The 23,543-nt window shown below is 42.1% G+C and overlaps 1 protein-coding gene across 1 annotated transcript; it reads right to left on the bottom strand.

Moving 5' to 3' along the window:
* Window positions 1-1,033: 1,033 nt before the first annotated feature.
* Window positions 1,034-21,548, bottom strand: nampt1 (nicotinamide phosphoribosyltransferase 1). Its single transcript, XM_084573747.1, has 11 exons — window positions 21,412-21,548; window positions 15,172-15,328; window positions 13,598-13,701; window positions 12,777-12,905; window positions 8,528-8,686; window positions 7,940-8,076; window positions 5,463-5,688; window positions 5,230-5,349; window positions 5,011-5,151; window positions 4,754-4,888; window positions 1,034-4,643 (listed from the first exon to the last, which is right to left on the bottom strand). Exons 1-11 carry the CDS (start codon window positions 21,463-21,465, stop codon window positions 4,530-4,532), a joined length of 1,476 nt encoding a protein of 491 aa, XP_084429873.1. The 5' UTR covers window positions 21,466-21,548; the 3' UTR covers window positions 1,034-4,529.
* Window positions 21,549-23,543: the final 1,995 nt, after the last annotated feature.

The following is a 23,543-nucleotide window of genomic DNA, read 5'->3' as shown; positions in this document are numbered from 1 at the left end:
TTCAGGAAAATTATTTTAGATTAATGAAGAAAGAAACAATGGGATGGTCTTTTATAATATTTGGTGTTTTCTGGACACACTGGGTTAGGGTTAGTAAAACATTAAGACGTGGGAAGTTAATATAATTGTTAAGGTCATGGAAAACATTGTATTAAAAATTTAATTTAGGTTCAACGGTCACACTCATGGGAGTTGGGAATTAAAGAACAGTGATTTTTTGACCATCCATCTACCTCGACCTCCTCTGTGTGCAGAGTAGGTCTTTTTAAACCATTTTCCATACATTTCCATGAACACTTACACAATAAAACAGAGTTATGGCCCAGTCAGAATAAAAACACCGCATGAAACCACCTCAATCAGAAGAGACTGATTTGACCAAAAGGAATTCTGTGCACTTTTTTCCCCACATGTGGTAAAAAAATCATGTGACGGACTGCCGGAGAGACAGAAACATGGAGACAACAGAACAAGTGTTTGTTAAGATGAACAAAGCTAAAAAAGATGCAGTAAGAACGCGTTTTTCTTTTGAATTAACTCAATGTCGTCAATAAAGTTTGAACATGTTGATTCCTGTTTACATCACATATATGTATGTTAGCAAATAATTTTATTTAGCTTCAAGAATTATTTCAACTGGGTTGAAGTAATACTTTCCATGTACTGTAAACATAGTCAGCGTCTCCTGACTTGCTGTGCTATGGCCTTAATTGCTATCGTCACTAGTGGGAGTTCTCACTGGTTTGCGGCACTTTCTAAAGAAAAATGTTTCCTGTCAGGACAGTCTGTTTGCGGTGTGCCTCGTCTTTTCTTTCCCTCGGGTATCCAGGTACCCTTCCCACATCTGCAGCAGGTAACCGAATTTCCACTTCTTCACCAAGAGACGAAAGGCAAAAGGCTGCAGAATACCTGGGTTGTGCTTATATTTCCATTTCCATGACTCTTTCCCCTGCTGCTTGATTATGCTCACACCCCTCCTCCTCAAGGCTTTCTCAGGGGAATGTCAGGAAGACCAAATAAATCATTTCAAACGTACAGGGTGGCATCTTTAATCAATGTATTGTTGACAATATAGCAAGTTTATGTTAGTTAAAATATCAGTTGTGTTGGGAGAGAATTTGGAACAACCAACATATACATACAAGTAAAACAACAACAACAGAGAGCGAGAGAGAAAAAAAAAAGTATTCACAAACGCCTTTTCATCCGTCACACACAAAGCATTCACACAGGACTACATCCACATCCACATCCACACACATCCACACACACAAACAGAAGCTAAAAGCTTGACCTCACAAGAAACAGTCACGCCGCCCGTTCAGTCAAGCAGTTTTGGATATTCTTCTGTTGGTACAAAAATGGTCATTCTGACAAAAATAATAATAATATTTTCTAGTGTGGTCGTCTCCCTAACCTGCCCTCTCTTGCTTGAGTCAAACTACTTGTCTTTATGTACAAGTGAGAAGGCAGTATGGCCGCATCGTTGGTAAATAAGGATATTTACTGCAATATTTCTGGCATTTGTATTTTTTTTTTCTCCTTTGTCATACAAAATAATATTTCTCTGAGGTAAGAACCGAGACAGTATCAAAATAGTAAAATTAAAATTTTACTAAATGCACCCCATATTTGGAAATGAAAGGAACTACTGTGTCTCAACAATTGTGTAACAGATGATCAGACAGATAACAGCAGCGACGATTGCAAAAAAACAGACGGGAGGTAAAACCATTTGACGTTGTTTCGGCATGTGACTGGCTGTGGTCTTTACCGGCTCGTCTGAGCCAGAGCCAGAGGAGAGAGCCGGCGACATCACAGGATTTCCTTCTTCAAGGTCTTTTCCTGAAATCACAGAAAACTAGCAGGGTCAGTGAATAAGGTCAGTGACGCGCCAAGAGCTCCAGTGAAGCAGCTCAGGGGCAAACGCTTGGCAGACTGTGATAGCAACGCTGAGCCTCCCAAGGTGAAGATGTGGGAAGCTATGAATGTAAAGCAGCTGAATGTCTGAAGAGAGAGTGCAGTCTAGGGAATAAATTATCGGCTTGCGTTTCAACAAGTTTCAAGAAGTCAGTTAGCAGCTATGGTAGCAGCTACTTATGTCCAAAAGCTAGCACGCTAGTGGACTTAAGATGAGTTGATGTTTAGCATGTATAATAATCGTATAATAAGTCAGAAGTTTTGACGCTCAGTGTGGTGGCTCTAGCTGTCGCCATATTGGCAGTGCTAGACTACGCCTAACAAAGACCTGCTAACAACCCCTTAATTAATAACATAAGCCATAATAAAAGCCTAGAGAAAATTTTATTTGGTGCGTTATATAAAAATTCTTCTCTGTAGAGTTGTCATTAATGTGGAAATTAGCGTTTAGATACCAGATCTGTTGTAAAGGGGTGTCGGCCTCTGGTGGCCATTGTAGGAACTGCAATTTCAAGCACTTTTGCGCTTACTTCAGTTTTTATTTTTTATATGTATTTTTTTTTAGCCTCCAAGGATGCCACTTGTATGACATTTCCAATATTCACCATTTTAGGTAGCATGGTAGCGTTTGCTACTTAGCACAAATGTCGCTCAGGCTAATCGTTAAAATCCGCCCAACAGCTGAAATTTCCCCAAAAACCTTGCTTCCCGTGATGTCGCCAGCTCCTCGCTCCGCCACATCAAAATCCCCTCACTCGTCAACAAGACCCATCGCAACCTGGAAACAGGAGTGACGCTCGGAATGGAAAGATAGTTAACTCCGAAAAGGCATTATTAGCGCACAAGATCCCATTTTACACCTGGGCGATAAACTCAAACGCGGAACACCTCTGTTGAAAGTTTCTCTGCTTTTCACTTGAGTTAAGGCAGTGATACTAAGGGCAACGTTTTGCTGACCGGCAACGGTGCACCAACAACTACAACTGCATTTCAGAAGGTATTCCCATTTTTTCTACCCCTTAGTCACGTCTACATTGCCCAAAAGGAAAGACAAACACACTCCGTATTGTATCACCACCCGCCGTCTGTCACAAACCCCTTTCAGAATAAAAGGCCAGCAAAGAAAAAGAGAGTGTTCTCTATTCCCTCGATCAATAAGCACATTTGCATAAAGGAATACTACACAGTCCTTTAAAAGGAAGAAAATGTCAGGATGCACACACACAAACAAACACGCACACATCAGGACCAACATTTAACATACACTTTCAGCCCAGCAGCCAACACACGGTATGTAATCTTTCATAAACACATAGTTATATCATCTTCATTCCAGTGAAGACAGTTTTTGAGATGTATTTTTTTTTTTTTGTTTTTTTGTTTTCACATCGTCTCTTGGTCTTACACAGCAAAGACTGAGCGTTAACCATCATGAAGCTCTAATCCAAATCTCTGCTTAGTCCAATAGCAAGATCTAATAATAACAAGGCATCATCAATCAACACTTTAAATGGATAAAACTTCTTCTTTTTTTTTTTTTTTAATAGTTTATTTTTTGGTGTGATTGGATTGGACCTTCATGATGTGAATGCACACTGGGCGACATGATGGCAAGGAGATGATCATTTCTACACTGTCAGAGATGCACCGATAACATTTATGTTGCAATAAGAGTATGTATTATACCAGTAGTAGTAGAAGTAATACTTGACAGACATTGGACTTAGAAGCAGCGCAATAATTACTCATTAAAAGTAAAAAAAAAAAAGTGTGGGGGGAAAATGAATTTATTGTGCATAATTACAAGTATTTATGATTATCAATGTTATCGGTGCACCGCCTATCACTGTGATCATCATTTTCTTCCTTCACATAAAAGACAAAGCTAAGTAGATTCAGACATGTATTTGTTTTTTCTTCTAAACAGTTCTGTACAGAATACACGGGGAACGGTCACTGGTGTGGGTGTGGCTTGGTATTTCTCATGATCTTTCTCACACTGACTCGTCTCGGGTTCGCTCCGCATACAGCTGCCGACAGCTCATTCAAAAAAATGAAAAGAAAAATTACCTACAATCATGTCATTTGCCCGTGTGTCTGCATGGAAGAGTTTGCAGACACTTGCCTGTCAGCAGCCAGCCAATCACATTCATCAATTTGTGAAATCCCCAGCCTATCGGTGCAACGCGCCCAACTTTTAATTTGGGGGCACAAGGGGGTGTGAACGTACAATTTTAGCATCAAAACCTCTCTCCCTCAACACATATGTCATTTCTGTTGCTTAAAATATCTCTCACACATATTCTTCTCATTCATTTTTTCCCACCTGCACACTTTTTGGGGTGTTTGCCGTTTATCTGAGGTGTGTGAGCTTCCAAATCTCTCATTCCCCACTCCACTGGAGAACCAACAGACAGGGTTTTAATTTTAAGGGAGTCTCAGGTTTTTAGGAACATTTCTCAGGTTCTCAGGCTTTAGGAGTGGGGGTCTATTAGCAGTGCACTCTACCTCCATTTTCTAGGGTGATACTGGAGGCCTGAAGGTGAAGGGCTGAAAGGAGGGACTGTTTGGGGGTGTGGATAGTATGTGAGGGTGTAGTAGGACTGCACTCAGTGCAGCAGCTCCTTCAGCTCGCTCTCTTTGAGCTTAGCATTGTCTCTGACTTCATCAAACGTGTACGTCTTCACAATCGTCCCATTCTGAAAGACTGTGTGCAACAGGTCCTGGAGGGAGAAACAAGTTGGAGAAGGGTAAGAAGACGAAAGAAATGAAAGTGTGAGATGAAGGTGAATATATGTATTTGTGTGTGTGCTTTGGCGTTTACTGAACTCACCACGCCGTACTCCTCCAGGTCGCCCTTGCCCTCCTCCAGGGTGACAAAGTCTCCGCTCTGTGTTCGGTGTAGAGACAGGCGACCTTTCTTTGACCTCTTGTTGGGGTCGGCCACCGGATCCTTGAACACGTTCACCTGTGCAAAAAACAAGATCACATTTAGACTGGAAGGGAATTTCAAATCATGACATAAAATCTTTCTTAAAGGCAGAAAGACACCTGAAACCTAAAAATGGTTCTACTTCCAGTATGCCTCACCCCGAGTCCATTAGTGACCACGTAGCTGCACTTGAAGGAGCAGTTGAGCAGATCTCTGGTCAGTTTCTGCAGCAGAGCTCCTCCAGATCCGAAGGCGATATTCTCAATGGACCACTTGTGCGCCTTCATACCCTCCACGATCTGTGGAAAATCATACACAATCAAAACACTGCTTTGTTGATGAACTCAAACTACGACCATCCGTGCATGTGTCCGTACCTCTTGCAGTGTATTGATATCAACTCCGTCTCCTTGAATGACTCTGATGTAAGGCGGGAGAACCCTGAATCCTTTAGAGTTCTCCTCTGGAGGAAACTTCTTACCCAGAATATCCAACACCTGTTAACAGACAAAGAGGAGAGGAGGGAGGAGGTGGTGCAGAGAGGGGAGGGTTAGCTTCCCGCCTTGTTTTAAGATTCCAGATGAAAGGCAAGCTGTTCATGTGGCCGCACCTTCAGAACTGTATCCAGCGGGTTTCCCGAGTCGGGTCGGACAACCAGAGGGGCGTCTGCGCTGCGCCTCTCTATCAGCTCTCGTAGGTCCTCTCCCCAAATCTTCTCGCAGGCGTTGTAGATGTCGTAGCTGTCGCTGACTATGGACACGGGCACGTTGGGGAACTGCTTGATGATGTGCTCGAAGGCATCTTTTTCGTGGTCTTTGCCCCATGCTGTGATGGTACTGCAGAGAGGATGAGGAGGAGTCAACACGTTAACATGTTAGCATGTAACACTTTGACTTAACAGCCTCCTAGACGTGTGGCAAAGAAGTAGACAAACATTTTAAGCTGCAGGCTGGCTGAGATGGACGAGTCATGTGAAGGGAGCATGGAGGGGAGGGGAAAGGTAGCAACAAATAATTTAACGGTTGAATGACACCTTAAAGGAGAAGGTACTAAAATGTTATCACACAGAAAGGAGAGGAGCAGCCGAAGACAGTCATAAGACTTTGATTAAGTGTCGCAGGCTGTCCAGAAGAGGGCAGTGCACTTCAGCTTTTAATCACGGGTGACACCAGATCTGATTTTAAAGGTTAGAACAGATTTGTTTCAGTCAGTCACGTCCGTTTGTTGAGGCACTGGAGTGAATGCAGTGAAGTTTTCTTTTAGATCAGCTGATCAACCGCTTCACCCGCTGACACTGCGAGAAAGACATAGCGTTTTTATTCCTCCTCTTTGCTATGTGTAATGATCCTTCAACGCTGCAAGCCCTTCAGATATTTGGATTCATATCCATCATCCGAGAGCGATAGGGAAGCGTCTGATTTTTCCCCAATTTCATTCACAGCCCTAGAGAGTTATCTTCAGTGAAATGAAGAACAAAGAGTCCTGAAACAGATGTTACACCCCCCCCCACCCCACAGAGCTCTCATCTCACGAACAGATGGATCAAGTGAGACATCAAAAATCCACAGAAGAAACCGTGGAAAGTTTATCAAGATGCTTGGTGCAACCTGCCAGTACCTTATGAGACCTGGTGCTGTTTTAAAATCAGAGGGCGGTCCCTGGTTTTTGGAGTTTATTGCACTCGCCATCAAGTTAATCAGTAAACAAAAGATAAACAGGGTTTTGTTCGCAATAATAATTTGCGATAATGTGAATTTAATGAATTTATGCTGGACCAACAGCTGCAAATCATAAACCGGGCTCAACTGTGAGGTCGATGAACCTCTTATACTCTATGTGAGTTCAGCGTAACATAGATTCTATTGATTATTCTGTTTAATTTTAGTCTTTTTAGCATTTTTTCACACCGCTCACCTTTCAGATCAGCCCCTCTCTATTTCATCACTCACTTCCTACCAATTAAAGTTTAGCTGGATAAGTAAAATCTGGCATTGCACGGTTTTATGCACCGAAGTTACACAACATCTGGGTTGCCTGCCACATCTCCGGTAAAATCAAAGTACCTTTTCTACCAAAAAAAACAAAACAGTGCTTGCGAAACCTGTTCAGTGAACCCAGAGCAAACCAAAGCTACCTGGCAGAACATCAACACAAATAAAAACTCCAAGCCAAACTGGTTCTAAATTATATTACAGGGAACTCTGTCATTTCCATTGAATTAAATTCTGGCCATTACAGCTCGGGAAGGTGACACACCTCATCCCTAGAAGAGCCTCCTTCCTTCCTTTCCCCTCGGCATCAAAATCGAAGTGGAATTTCACTGCGACTCCTCCCTCTGAGGTAGAAACGAAACCCATTTTAGGAGCCATTACATAACGGTTGCCGCGGCAACGGTTGCCACCATCCCACAATGCACTGGTGCGGGGAAAGAAGGGTGCGCTGGAGCAGCAGTAACTGCCCTGGTGGTGGCAGGGAAGATGCGAACGTGTGAGCATGAGAGCGAAACAGAAAGAAAACTCACCCATCCTCCCCCCTCTCCCTCCCCTTCCCCAGCCTCATTCACCAAATAAAATATATGAACCAGATAATGAGCGCGAGGGTGACCAAGCTTTAATCAGAAAACCAAATTAGCACCAGTCTCGGCCCAAATGCTGAGTAAATCTTTCCAACTGGCAGATACCTCGCTGTTATCTGGACCAAGCTTTCTACTCTGAGGATATAAAAAGAGCACATGCACACTTGGCTCCTCACCAAAACGTGGACCATCTCACCCGAGGCAGAGACGGAGAAGAAATGAGATGCGGCTACTGTATCCCTGCACTTTCTCAGAATCATCATTAACAGCGTGATGCAGGAAGTTAAACGCAGCCTCTCAGGGCTATATGTAAAGCTTTACATTTGTGCTAACCTTAGAAGTCCCTTGAAATGCGTGTTGGCAGAGACCCATCATTACCAGGAGGTCTTGTATAATAACTGGACTATTATGCCTTCAACATGCAGTGGAAGCCTGCAGACGCTCAATGTTCCGTCTTTAAGTACGGACACGAGCTTCATAAACATAAAACCTTGAGGACAGCGTGTGTCTACCTGTGCTCGGCGGCCGGCACTGAGAAGCCCGGCACAGGGTCCTTGGTGCCGTAGTACTTCTTAATGACTCCGATGCCGGCGACCGTGTCCGTGCCCTTGAAGTTGACCAGATGGGCGGAGGCTCCAATGCCTGCAGTCTGCGAATAAGCGGGAGGGATAATTTGTTAAAACAGCTGGATGTATAATATTATGCTGAACTGATTCACAAAAAAATGGATTAGTTGCTTATTTTTAATGTATTTAGGTTTCCAACCATTCTTTTTACGCATACAGTAATCTATGAATGGCTTCTCTCTTTTTGTTGAGCTGTTTAGAAATGTGCACTGCGTTCTGGATGTTGGCTTATATTCTCAGCTGCTAAGCTCTTATGTAAACGAATCCATCTCTGTGACAAGTTAGCCAACTCAATCCCATAAACACCGTGTGCTGTGGGTGAAACCTCCAAAAGAGGCTAGAGATTGGACCTTGAGTTGGGTTTATTTAAACATGCGGCTTCAACGTACCGCTACTTGTTTACATCCTTTTCCTCACACGTGCGCACACACTCGGTCAGTAACGCCGATTCCGATTTGTCAGTTTGCTTCATACCTCTTGTGAGGACACGCCCCTGTAGCCGAAGTCATGTAGCTTGTACTCTAGTTTCTCCAAGTTCCCAGAGGTCTCCAGGAGGTACTTGGCGAGGATCTTCTTTTGCTCTCTGGAGTTGGTCGCCACAGTGATGGGGTACCAGATCTGAACCAGGATGGTCTGACGGGGTGAGAGAGGACAGTTCACAAGATATAGATCAACAATGTCACTGCGCTTCTAGTTTCCCATGTGCGCATTTGATAAAAAAAAAAAGATCCGTCTTAGTTTAACATCATGTTTAAAGCCTTTTAAGTCTCTTTGTATAAACTTTCAACATTACAATCCCTTCTAAGTTAACACGTTGCAGCAAATGGTTTTGTTTCCACCTCTTAACAGACCAGTGAGTGTCTGGTGCGACCGCCGTGCTTTCTCAGCGTTCAACTGGTACTAAATCCCAAAACCAACAAGCTCGGAGGGATTAAAGCGGCCTGCCCGTTCACACAAGACAAACTCCGGGACAAGTACATTCCTTGGTGCTTCATGTCAACTCTGGACCAGAGTCACAGATTTTAATATGAAAACAAGTGGCTTATCTGTACTCACCGCTACCTGGGGAATGTTATGAATACACAGATTGTGAAGCGGTGTATACGTGCGTGTGAGAACATTTGGCATTTATGTACATAAACCTCTTCCTAAGCCAGTGAGGCGGTATGTTTAATATTCTGTTCAATAAATGAACCAAACATGGTGATAACTGCGTCATACAAGAACACGGAGCTCACATTTTGAAATTGCACACTGTGTTTGCAACATATATGAAGCTGAAGGTGAATAATTTACACCAATCAGGCATAACATTATGACCACTGACAGGAGAAGTGAATAACATTGACCATCTTGATGTTATTTAGACATGTACCACCCACTTAGACCAGACCAGGCACCCCCACCCCATAGCAATGACACTCCTTAATGGCAGCAGTTATCCCCAGCAGGATGCAGCCTGACATGAAGAACAGCACAAGGTGTTGACCTGGCCTCCAAATTCACTAGATCCCCAACTGATCAAGTATCTGTGGGATGATCCACAGAGGCCCCTCCCCTCCAACCCATAGGACCCAAAGGACCCCACTAACAACATTCTGTGTCCAGACACCACAGGACACCCTCAGAAGGCCCATGTCCATTCTCTGATGAGTCACAACTGTTTTGGAGGCACAAGGGAGACCTACACAATATTAGGTCATAATGTTATGCCTGATCTGTGTATATTAGGAATGATAGCACTATCCTATGTGTGTTAAGCCTCAGCAGCAGCTCATAAAGAGAGCATGCCACGCATGACTTAAATTCAAAACACCTGAATGTTTCCTCCCCTGCACTGATTTAAAGATAACTAGGGGAAAAACTCCTAATCTCTGGAAACCTCCAGCTCTGACTCACTGCTTGCGTTTGCCCGTTAACTCTATGTAGTGTGCCTCCACTCTGTTGGCCCTGAGCAGGTCACATGCCTCCTCAGACTAATCAAAATATAAAACATAATACGGACTCATGTGACTGCCAGAACAAGGTCAATGTCCACACGCAGTTGTATGGCTCGCTTTGTGAGGGCATTTCACTTGACGGACTGCGCTGCCTGACCCCCGTACCCTGACCTCGACCCAGTTCTAACCCGAACGCGCAAATCAAACAGCTCTTTGAAGATGTGCCGGAAAGCGCGGGCCAGTCAAAATGTCCACGCTGCCAAGGTCACAAAGATAGATATCCTCCCTTTCACATGTCATGTTCCCTCTTGAACATTTAACACAATAGGTGCACGAATGGAGTTAAGACTAAAGTTGTAATTCTAGTGTAGTTAGTTTCACTACGATCTGTATAGATTAAGATGGGTGTGACATTTCTCGTTATTGTGCTGACATGGGTTGTCGTGTCGTAAAAGCAACACTATGGAGGAATGTGCGCACGTACATGTGCTGACATAACTTCTCCGTCAGTGGCCCAAACAAAATGGAGGAAGATAAGGAACAAGGGAGCGTGATGAGAATGAAGACAATGGAACAGAAAGAAAAAGCAGAAAGAAGAAAATAAGATAAGAAAGAGAAGAAAAGAAAGTAAAAGAAGACGGGATAACGAGAGCAAAGGGACGAGAACGAGACTATGACCGAACGAAGCAGTCCAAGGACACCAGGCTGAATGCTATGGCTAATTTTACATCAGCCGTGAAGAATGACCCTGCGTGTGTGTGTTTATGCGTGTATTTATATCAGTCACAGAAGGTGCGTGTGTGTATGTGTAGTGTATCCAAATTTATCAGGACACACATGCATGTGTGTTGCCACAGCGCTCTCGGCTGTGGGTGACCTACGTCCGAGCGCTCTCTGTTTTCTGTATCTGCCATGACATAGAGGAGAGTATGTGCATCCAATTACCGGTCCTCGACTCTTTTTTTAAAAACAAATTACGTGCTGACAAATCTTTCTTTTCACGTCAGTAGAAATAAACAAAAAAGCGCGTCGTTTCCCGAGAAAGATTAATGTGCGGGAGCAGTCGAACATGATATTACAGAGTCGGGGCCCCGTCACGGCGAAAGAGAGAAAGACACAGCACGAGTCGAGGGGAGAGAGGGAAGAGACGGAGCGAAGACATTGCTCATGGTAAACGAATTTAGTTCTGCAGAGTCATTGTGCTCAGTCTGTTCATGCAGAATTAAGTTCATTAGATATTTTTGATCGCAGGGAGGCACAATGCCACGATACACATTAGCTCGGTGTAAAAAAACAAAACAAAAAACACAGAGATGAGACTGCCAGAATGAAAATCTACTTAAATTCTGATGTAATTTTTGAAAATGTACATTAAGTTACCCAGTTAGCTCTTTCAGAGGCCCACAGTTGCCTAGCAGCAGTCTCACCCCTTGGATTTTGCATACACGACTTCCAACGTCTTAACCACAAGCTCACGAGTTGCATTTAAAATTGAATGGAAAGGTATTTGGGAAATGTGAAGCTGCAGGTTCGGCTAGCTTAGCTTAGCACGAAGAATGGAAACAGTTCATAGCACACAGCTGTGTCAGACAACGTGATGCTATTCTACGGGAAAGCATCGTTCTGATGGATCGTTTTGATGCCATATTGACTTGAGAATCAGTGGTTTCCAGTTTCATTTCCTCTCCTTGTTGAGAGGAACGTAACCTAGGTTGATGGAGATCTACCACGAGAAGCGCTTGAAGCATTTTACAGCACTTCTTTACACACCACCGACTTCAGGTCTTCAGCTGGCCGTGCGAAGAAGCTAGCTCTGTATTCTCAGCACGGACATCAAGGCAGACAGAAAGAGAGGACATTTATGTGGGATGTTAAGAAGGAAAAGAAAGTGACAGACGTCAAGCCGACCTTCTTGTTGTTGGACTAATAAGCTGCTCAAGTTTTTGATCAGCAGCTAAGTTAGCCCATTTCCTCAGAGGTGTAGCTGCTAGCTAGCCATCTAACCACAGGCGTGTAAAAGTGAATCCCACTCCAGGTATAAGATGGATGTGTAACTAATCAAAACACAGCAGCAAATAAATCCTTCTCACGTGATCCTAGTGACGTTTACCTTCTGCCAAGTGAATGAATCTAATCATGTCAGAGACGAGGGGCGTTGAAATTATTGTGTAAACTACTATAACGCCAGCATTTTCTATCACCTGGCGCTCTGAAGCTCTTTGCTGCAGTTACAGCACATCTCTAGGCAGTGATTAAGCAATAAGCACAGAAGGGACTGTAATTCAGACAGATTTAGGAAGCAATAATAGGTGTCATCGGGCACGCGGCCAAACTAAAAAGTTTATGGCTTTTAGAAAACTATTAGCGCTCCGCTGTAATAAATAGGGCATACGTGTTGCTAACGTCTCCCGTCTTTAATCAATGAACAAATTGCGATAACGATTAAATCTTATTGATATGCCTAGCAACGTAGTTTTTGTAGCTGCATGAGGAGCACATAAAAACTTCAGCTGTGATATGTCGGCACAGGGAGGGGGGTGAGAAATTTACAGCGGCTTTAAACTCGATAAAGCTAATTAAGAACTGATGCTGCACTTAAAACATAAGAGGACTCATACGATACGGGACATGAAAGAGATTAGTCAAAATGTAAGCACATTACACAGTGTCGAAAAATAACCCCGAACCTCAGAGGGCCTTTGACATGTTCATCATTTTCACGTCATGTTAAGGACCTGACCCGTCCTACATATGGTCCCAGGCAGCAGACAAGACAAACTTACCTCCACCCAGTTGGTGAGCCAGTAGCATTCAGGGTCTGTGCTCTCCACCGTGAACAAAACATTTCCTCGAGGAATGACGCTCCCCTCTGGCACCGCCTTGATTTCAATGGGCAGGTGTCCATTGTATTTCTATAAACACAAAGACACGCAAGTCTGAGTTAGAACCCGACTGTACAAACAGGTGTTAGAGTGTTTTTGCTGAACTGATTAAGCAACGTGGCGATAGATTACAGAGAGATGACAGAGAATATATCATGGTTTATTAGCACTTTTCTTAACTTGAGAAAGTACAGAGAGGTGTGCTCTCTCCAAGGTGCTGAAACTGTGTTTCTCAATAGCTAGACACAATCTAAAAACACTTTCTTAGAAGTAGAGACTGACAGTGATTTATTTCAAGGTGCCAAATCTGACTTGTATCTAAAGTTTTATGAAAGTTTCAGCTGAGCTCTGTGGAAAACCACGGCACCAAATAGTTTCAGATTTATGATAATTAAGCGGCAGGTTTTTCAATTGTCAGGCTGTTAACTACGTATATCTGCCAGTAATCAGACTCTGAACTTTTTTCTGCACAAGCATACGTTTTTCAGACAAACAATGCATCTCCTACGGGTGGGTGTAGCTATCGAAGACAAACCACGAGCTTCTCTTATAAAGGAGACCTTGGGAGTGTTTCATGTGCAAACACTAGCATGTCCCGCCACATGTGTATATGTACACCTGCACGCCTGGTATCAATTCCTCAATGAACCCATTCCTTGATGATGCCCTCATGGAATCTATCCGCATGTAAACAGAGTTGGACACTTTGAGCGGCCGCTTACCTCCAAAATGTAATTCCACCCCTTCTCATTGAAAACGTCGTCCTGGAAGTGTTCTCTGTATACCTCCTTCGCCTCCTGAATCTTCTCTGGAGTCACTACCTTTCCTGGAGACGGGGGAAGGAGAAGGAGGAGAGGGATTAATAAACGAAAAATAAAACAAACAGCGCACAGAGTGAAAGAGAAACAAACTGGGAGGCACTGTGCTGCTACTCCACTGTCCTCCACTATAATTGAATTAGATGCTTCCTGTGCATGATGACAAGACATCTTTGTCCAAGAGCACACAACACGAGCCACCAACTACCCACAATGTCATATTTCCGGTTTGTTTGGTTTGAATACTGCACGGAAACTAATCCATGAAACCTGTTGGAACAAAACAAATCACAACGGGCAACTGTACTCAAACTGTTGCTTTGACTTTGCTTTTACGCAGCGTACATAATTGTGTTTCCAAGGTACAATTAAATCTGATGACTAAAAGGCATATCTGAGTTAAACCAGTTATTTGTTTTAATGGAAAACTCTCAAGTTAAAACTCTACATCATGATTTTTTTGTTTTGTTTTAGAGGTTCTTGCTTTCGCTTTCACTCTCTCTGATTTGTCCTTTTAAACAAGAAAATCACGAGGCACACTTCTGTTTCTGCACGTTCGAGGATCAAGGACGCATCTCTAATAGCTGACCTAATCACTGAGCTGCGAGGGACGCTCAGCGCAGACAGCTGGCCTTTCCGACAGTGAAAGAGCAGCTGTGCCTTTGTCTTCACTCTCCCTGTTCTCGCCGTTATCCCCGCACCTCTGCTACCACACCATGAAATCCTCTTAAGAGACAGGAGGCAGATGCATTCTTTCGACTCCTTCTCTTTCATGCCACTCAGGATCTCCCAAAGTAACACAAACGCCAACCTTTTCCCAAGTTGAGTTCATTAGGGCATAGCGCATTTTGAGTGCGTTGCATCTTGCCTTACTTCAAGCTGTTCTGGTTTCTCTTGTTTTTTTTTTTCTTTCTAACTTGGTTTCTTTGTTTTATGCAGCATATGCTCTAATCATTGTGAAACATACTGTAACCTTGTTGTTTTTCAAGTGAATAAAGAAACTGTTGCAGCACCGGGCTCAATAGAAACCACCTGCCCTGCTGAAGTGTCCTTGAGCAACGCAATGAATTTGAATAGCTTCAGGCAAACTGCTTTGCAGCTGACCCTGTACTCTGACCTTTTCCTGGGGAGCGAAGAACAAAAGAATAAAATGCTCCCACAGGGACCAATAAACAAAAAGCTCTGCAAAATTTTGAACTCTAAACTTTTTTAGCTTTACTTACTTACAGATTATTTTATTATAGTAAAAAAAAAAATCTCTTTGTAAAGAGCCTAAAAGCAAACTAAGACTCGCTGGGCAACAGTGGATAGGTGGTTGTAATTTGCTGAGTTGAATGGAAACACATCCCTTAACATAAACAGCTTGAGGAGACAATAGAAGAAGTTGTGGCTTCATAGAACTATGCCACACTCAGACACTCCTACTGGGCTGCAGGTCACTTTTATTCAAATGAACTTATTCTGAATATGATTCTTACCTTTTAGGTATTTGTGGAGGATGTACTGTAGGCCGTAGAAGACGGTTTTGTCATATTTGACTTTTCTGTTTTTGGTGGGCTCTGTCCTTTTCTCACGACACTCGAAGTAGGAGTACACTTTACTCGTGTTGGGAGGATACTGTTTATAGTGCGTTACCTGCAGAGACGGAGTACAAGACAAATTGATTGGGTCAGTCACAATCAATAACCAGAGAATTAGGAGTCAGGACAACGCTAAAAGATATGCACATAATTCACAAGCATCATAATAAATTAAAAAAGTCATAACTGTTGTATCCTCACTGGCATGGTCTTTACCTCAGTGTACTAAAAGAAATGAGCTTGCCAAGTTCACCATGAGCCTAATTTATTAACTAGTCAAGAGACTAAAAAATGCATGATTCCTTTAAGGTATAATTAAAAGCGGCTGTCAGTTGCTGTTTGTTAACACAAAATTACAACTTGGCCCCTCTTTGCCTGCTCAGCGAAAGAGAGAGACAGCAAGCGAAAGCAGCGGTTGTCAGGCGAGCTGGAGAGCACATGAAGAGAGGGAGCGGCGTTAATGACAAATAACAAGGCGTAAAACAGAAAAAAAAACGTTGATCGTTTTATTGCAACCAAAGCACGAATGAACACGACAAAACTGGCACACAACCCACAACAAGAAGCCACATATCAAGAAAGTAAGAAAAACAAGCCAAACAACTGCCAAAACTATAATTCCTCCAACTGTATATCTGATCAATGTGCGACACGCTGGCATTTGTGTAAAAGGTTGAGTTTGGGGCGTCCCTCAGATCTTGCAATACCTTGGAATTGCTAAACAGAAGCCATTGGACACTTTTATTACAAAGTTTCACAATCAAAAGCTGCAGCTTTCCGAGGAACTGAAGAAATATTCTGAACACATGTTGACATGCCTTCAAGATTACACGACAATGCTTTAAACTACTGGACAATAAGGAGGTGTACAAACTGCAATTTTGGGATTTGCAAATAAATGCTTCTTCCTCATAAATGAAGGCCGCCCCAAAGATTCATCCGATTGTTTCCAATACACACATTGCAAAGCTATTCAGTGTTTAAGGGTATTTTATCTGAGAATATAGCAAACACCAATCCATTGTGTCAAGTCAAATAATTCCGTCAGATTTCTCCCACACTTGCACGTTCTCCATTATTCCACTACAATTCAGGAAATGCCAGTTTGTGCTCAGCGTGTGATACTAGTAATCTTCTTATCTTCTGCAAACTGAGTGCCCCCAGAAACATTAACAGCTAATATCAGCAATGTGCAATTGAGTAAACAATTTGAGACATGTCCAGGAATGTTTAAAGAATAAACTGGCCTCTCACAAAAATAGGAAAAGATACAGAGTCAGCTGCAGCCATCCTGCCATCAATTAAATCCCAAATGAGTTCAGGGATTTCCACAGAGTACACTGGGGCTTTTGAGGATTTAACCCTCATCACAGTGGTGCACTCATCTACCATGGCGTTAGTAGACTGAAGAAATGCCGTCTCAACTTTTGTTGTACGGCGCAAAATGGAACCACAAGAAATGCTAATGTGATTTTCTTAAATGCTAAAGAAGTCATAAAGTCAGTCAAACGTATGCACAGTAACGTCTGTACAATGTTTGCAAGAATACTCCACCCACTACAAGCTACCAGCCATACCAGAGCAGTTAAGCCTGTAGCAAAAAAACAAAACAAAAACCCCCTCTTCAATTAAGTCCTGAGGGAAAAACGCGTAGATAAGTCTTAGCAATGTTCAAACTATGCCCACAGGGGTAACGGAATACACTTCACAACTTTACAATAGAAAAGAGAGCAGTTTCCATTGAGCACAGGCTTGTCCTTCATTTGACTGCACCCTTGGGAAACTTCTTACATTCTCGCTATTGTAAATACATAAAGGTCACGTTGGAACCACAGGTGTAATTACCTTTGAAAGGGGATCATAGCAGACATTATGCAGGGAGCAACAAAACAGCCCCGCACCCATGATTTGTATAGACGAGACGAGATAAATGTCAATGAACTACTCAGTTTCTTTGACCCCTGCCTCTGTCCTTTCCGCTGGGCTTTCGAGGACTCAAAATAGAGTCAAGACACTCAACATGACACTTAGGCTGACCCACATGAGCACATATTCACTGGCACACATGCTGACGTATACATATAAACACTATTTGATAATGGCAAAACTAGTATCAGTGTCACCCAGCAATGTTTTCCAGTGAATGTCCATTATAATAGTATAGTGACACCACATATATTTTTATTAGAAGTCTGGTAGGTCAGCATATCTCAGAGATATAAATCAATATTTGGCCCTTTGTAGATGATAAACAGATCGGTCAATTGTAATTAAAAAAAATAATCATTTAGTCATGTTTTTAAGGATAATTATTACCAACATTTGCAGGTTCCTGTCTCTTAAAAGACTTCTGGGTAGATGTCCGACCTGAGCTGACAGGATGTTAGCAATCAAACCAATATCCTATTTTCGTCAGCTGTATCAAAACCCTGACTATAGCGCGCTTATTGACACTGTCACGTGACAACTTCAATTAGCAGAAAACAAAAACGCTAACATTTCCTGTAGACGGTGGGAGTCTTTGTGTGACACAGAAAAAAAATAGTTAAGCTTGAAAACCGAAATGAGATTTTTAGGTTTGTCTTACAACATCTGAAGCATGCAGCTCTTGTTTAGAGCAGCATAATGCAGAATGGGACCATCCCATAACCTACACGTCACAGCTTCGACCCCCTCTGTGGTCATTCTGCTCTATGGGAATGGTTTTTCCCCCACAGACACAATCCTGGACCCTTATGTCACATGGCTGCGAACAATGCTTTAAAAATCTTTGTAAACAATATACAGTAATACTATACGGCACCATGTTTAAATCTGACAGACCTTACATAGAGACTTGTGCATGTGTGTTTACTGACAGCGCAAGCTTGGCTTTGGGGCCGAGCAACTCTTTTCAATTCAAACAAACAAACGACAAAGGCATTTGGGTGCAGCTTGTTTTTATGTCCTGTGGACAGAGTATAATGCCCCTGGTTGAACAGCGAGTCCATCAAACGCTTCGCTTGCAACAGTGCCTCTTCTTTTTTTATTGCGCGGACTGGATACCCACAAACAAGACGCTTCCAATGAGACACCAATGTGCACATCCAACGGTAAAGACAGATGTGATGCAGCTTGTAAATGTAGTGTAATGTATCAATGCTTGGGTACTCTGACAACACACACACTGAATGGCACTTAGCTACTGTTGAGTTGCATGACTCAACTGTTTAAAGGGACAATAATGTGAACTTAAGCCTGGCATGGAAAGACAAGCATGACTTGCCCAAAGACAAAACATGAAACTTGATCCGTCTCAGCCAAAGTGTTGCCTTTGCTGTCACTTAAAAGATGTGTAAAAAGCTTAAAGCACAATGAAAGTCATTACTGAAAGGAATAACGGGAACATTCTTGAAATAAATTTAGGTAGTAACATAGCTACTGGATTTGTCCATTAGACACTGTGGGGCAAAATTAATGGAAATTTTTGCTGAATTTTTAATTAAATGCACATAGCAGAAACCACTTTTCCCTTCCCAGCACCAACGGTGATGCATGAATTTTGCGTAATGGCTGATATACCGTGACTTGATATGATACGGAGAACCCCTAATAAATAAATAAATAAATCGGTGAATAAATAAAGATTCTTTAAAGAAAAACAGCGAAAGCACAGCCTCAATTTAGTAAAATAAAGAATGTTTAACTGGATCCTCTTTAACAGGAAGTTGTATTGTGTAATGGACACTGGCAAATGGGGTTTGAATTGATTTCAATTAATGCAACGCTGGCCAAAACTAGAAACATTTCAGCAATTTGACAATATTTTACTCTGGGAAAACACAATATATTAGAGGTACTTCTGATTATATTGGCATTGGAAAAAAATTACCAAAGAGGATTACTTTACTGGGTATGCCAGTCATTTCACACCAACGTTTGGTTTATTTGGCTGAGGTAAGTTGTCTGTATGAACATATTTTTGAAGATACTGATTACCTCCATAAACTACAATGGTAGTGCCTTATGTTTCAATACAAATGGAAACCCAAGTTATGTATTTTGTACAACCCAGGGGTGTCACATGGGTTATAAATTGGCACCACTCATACAGAAGGTTTTCTGTTAAGCCCACAACACGCTCCGAAGGAGTTAGACCCCTTTCATTTAATCACCTCCCTTCACAAGCACTCAAAACTAATCAGCAATGGTATTAACGTTGCTCATGTGCTCACAGTGTGGCTGTTCACCCTTGAGTTTCTTTCTACCAATAAATATAACTACAATTTGAATATATGGAATACTAATAAACTGATATGGGATTTAAATTGTACATTGGACAACAATACAGCGATTTTAGAGAAACAGCAGTCTTCTTGGATGGATTTTTAATCTGCATAAGTAGCTCGATTAAATTATAATGCACTGATAATATACTGTACACCTCATATGAAAAGAACATGGATCAAAACATAACACACTCTTAGCTGGGCTGGGAATTAAAATGAGCCCATTAGCTGACCCAGGTTCATTACATTGTGCAGGACTTCATTTACAGATACGTTATATGAGTAAATTCTACACCTTCTACAATTCAGTTTGAGGTTTCAATACAGTAAAACAAACCCAGCACACTAAGCTCCTTGATTTTTACCCCAAAGCTATAAGAATATGTCTTATTACTACCTCAAAATGAAATTTAAAACATCTAATGGGACAAATTAGTGTACAGTGAGTTGATAGTGAAAGGTTGCATGAGTTAAAAACTATTTATATGTCTAGGTCTAAATGACACGAGGGAAGTTCAGATTTTTATTGAGACACTTGATACTCACATGATGACAAGTACACACGGCGACCCATCATGGGTCAAAAATTAAGGTTAAACAAACAGGGCACCACCTGGGCAAATCTGGTTGGTAACAGACCCGAACAGTGCGAGTGTCAGGTGTTTCGCCGCCCACAGATGCTCCAAATAAAAACTCCCCACCAGTCATTTTAAAACTGAATAATCTACTTGAATGAGTGGTGAAACATCTTCCAGAAACTGAACAAGTCCATTAGCCTTTTTGTTTTTTTGATATACTATGGCCGGGGTGAATGAGAATTAAACAGACATGCATATTTGCCATTTATTAACGAGAAGGATACCCAGAAATTCACCTTGCTTATTCATAAATGTTGCTTTGATACTCATTTTAATATTTTAAATGATCCTGTGGTGTAAGATTATGTTTTAAAGTCAACTTTTGATTTTCAGCTGACATGTGATCTCTGCCTGGTCTCATCTGACTTTTAATCTTTGAATTTTGTCTTTCAGAGTCAAAGTCTATGCTGGTGATCACCCCAACTCTCTCCTATAATTTTTAACTTTCTGTTCCACCATCAGCATCACTGATTACCGTCACATGACTGCAGTACATGGCAACCGGCCCGGCAACCACTTGCTACGTGCTATAAAACATTACTGCAAGTGCATTCGTTCTTTGTTTACATTTTTTACAACCGTCTGTCTGTTGAACATCATTGCAAGGCGTCGTCCTTGTAAACTAAGACTTTGAACTCAGATAACCTGGAGTTGCTAGCTGTTGAAGATTAATAATAATAAAAAAAAAACCTTCGCCCTCTTTTGACTTTCGGTTTTGTTTCTCTTGAAAGTCAAGCCCTGCCACTAGCTACTAGCTCCATGCGGGCTAGCTTTACGCCTGGCTGGTGTGACTGACTTCGCCTATGAGCGGTTCATGGGGGGCTATCCACACAGCTTGTTAGCTAGTTGCTAATATTAGCCTTTTTTTATATCAATACCCTCTGCCTCCCTCCAGCGCTCCCTGTGAGCTAGCTAGCTAGCTAACTCAGCTAGCCAATGTGACTAGCAAAGCCGGTGGAGGTTCTGCCTCCGTTACATCAGCGGTGTTAAGTTCGCTAGCTCAAAGAGGGATGCTTGCTTTCTGGATTTGGTACCCCACATCCCTGCGGCGCCGGTCCTCTCCTCCGACTCATTCGGCCTGAAGTGAACCGACGGGGACCGGGCACACACAGAGCGGTGTGATGGCCTTGGGACTGATGATGAAACCACCTTGACTTCATCAATTTTCCTTCCTCACGCGCTAACCTCCACCCCGCCCCACCTTCGTCTTAAAACCGCCATGGGTACGGTACCTTGTATGAATCGGTCGCTAGCAGTATGTTGAAGTCGGCGCCTCTGTGCTCCATCGTTTCCCCCCTCGGTTAGTGAGTCAGTCGCAGCTGTCAGTGTGTTGTGTTGCGCGCCCTGCTGCCGGAGACTCCAGCCTGATAGTGGAGCTGATCAGGGGGGAAGGACGTGCGGAGAGAACCAGGCGGGGGAAGGGGCGGGCGGATTATCGTCACCAAAACTCCGGCATTCTTCGGCTACGTTCGGAGTTACTCGGCTGAGTTTTAGCGCCAGCCAATCAGCTCACCCGGTTGAAGCAAAGATCGTATATATTTGCGAAGAGGGATCACTCGACACTGACACCGAGATACTAAAATGACATTGCTCTTTTTTTCTGCCCGTCACCATAACACCTTACATAAAACTAAATTATTAACTCACTGAAATGTATATTTTTAACTGCATCAGCTTGACTAACATCTAGTTTAACACTTATATGTTGGGTAAACCATTTTTCTTTTTCCAAAACTCTTCCATTCTTATCTTTATGGAGAAAATTGACACTCTTATGTGCACTTCTCAGCAGATGGGGGCAGTGTTGTTCATCAAAAGCAGTCGAAACGTCAGTATTTGGATATATTTGCACTGGGGTATTATTGAAGCTGCTGCTGCTGCATGAAAAATATTAAAGGCTCTGCTCAGCAACACAGATACGTTCATCTACTCTGGCTGAACCTCTAGGCATTGCTGAGGTTGCCAATGCACCAATAAGAATGACTTGGCAACAGAACGGGTGCAACTAGACTCCAAAGAAACAATGTATTATATATATATAATCATGAGAAGAGGGAAAATTAGTGAGAACACCTTCCTCTGTCGAAAAATGTACAAATTATACGAATAATACGAATTTCATAAGGGTCATATGATATTAATTAGCAAAATCTGTATTAAGTATTCACTTGTATGCTCAGGCTGCATCTTAATTGTTATATTGTGGTCTAAAATTGCAAGAATATTTCTTTTTAACAGTTCACTTCTTGTACGATTGCTAAATTTGCATAAATTTGTGTGTACTGCAGTGTTATTTGTGTGATAAAAATGTTGTTGTAGCTCAGCACATAAATGCAGAATCCTGTCTGGATCAATGTATTACAGAGCGCCGTATGAAGTATTAATGAGCAAATTAGCACAGAGGAAGAAGATTTCATCACTGTTTTCTTGAATTGCACACACCCAGTCCTTCATAACCTCGTCTGCTCGGGAAGAAACTGATATAACTTATTTAACATTACATTCAGCATGCTGCAAATACATTGGTTACGGTTGGTTATCTTGATAGGCAGGGACTTGTTAATTCTCTCTGAGATTCACAAATAAACGTGTTTAGATTAGATATACACTCAAGATATTGCTCACGTCTACTGAATGTCAGGAATACAAGGCTGTAGCGTACAAAATGTATTTTATAATGCATTAAGAAGGTTGAGAGGAAAAAAAACCCTGGAGGAATCTCACACAACACTGTCTTGATTTGAAAATTGGCTTGGTAAAAAGCCTCAGGCAGCTAAGTCTAGTGCCAGTGTTGCCCAGTATGCTGTTTTAAAAAGTATTTTGGCATGTTAGTTTTCAGTTTGGCTGCCTTTTGTATCAGGTTTTTGGATTTTAGGGATTTTGCTTTAACCCAGTAGATGTTTTGGATGTCTTTTCTCCACATTCATCCTCTGTGTTTGTACAAGCAAGAAAGGTCTTTGAGGTTTCATTTCCTCCTTTTCAGATCAAGTTTGTGTTCAGGCAGGTGCCTCAGTCTGTTATTCATTTTTCATAATTTTGAGAAGGTGGTCGTAGAGAAGCTCCTGGAAGCACAAAGAAATCAAACTAACACAAATCCTACAGCACTGATCGCTAAAAGGTCCAAATATATATCAGGGCATGAGTGAAAACTGCAGTTATAAGAATTGTTTTTGTTTCCAAATATACTAAAGTGCGTCACTTTCATTCATCAAATCCAATTTGACCTTTTTCAAATGACTTTTTATTGCCCTCTGGCCAGCGGTCGGGCTATCCTATTTACAATCATTGTAAAAACACAAAAACAGAATAGTCTCAGACTGGAGAGGCTGACAGCAGAAAGTATTAAAAAATAAATTATTATTAG

This window comes from Chelon labrosus (assembly GCF_963514085.1).
Source record: "Chelon labrosus genome assembly, chromosome: 23".
Taxonomy (NCBI): domain Eukaryota; kingdom Metazoa; phylum Chordata; class Actinopteri; order Mugiliformes; family Mugilidae; genus Chelon; species Chelon labrosus.
The sequence above is the reverse complement of the archived record's forward strand: the minus strand, read 5'-3'. Positions and strand labels throughout refer to the sequence as shown.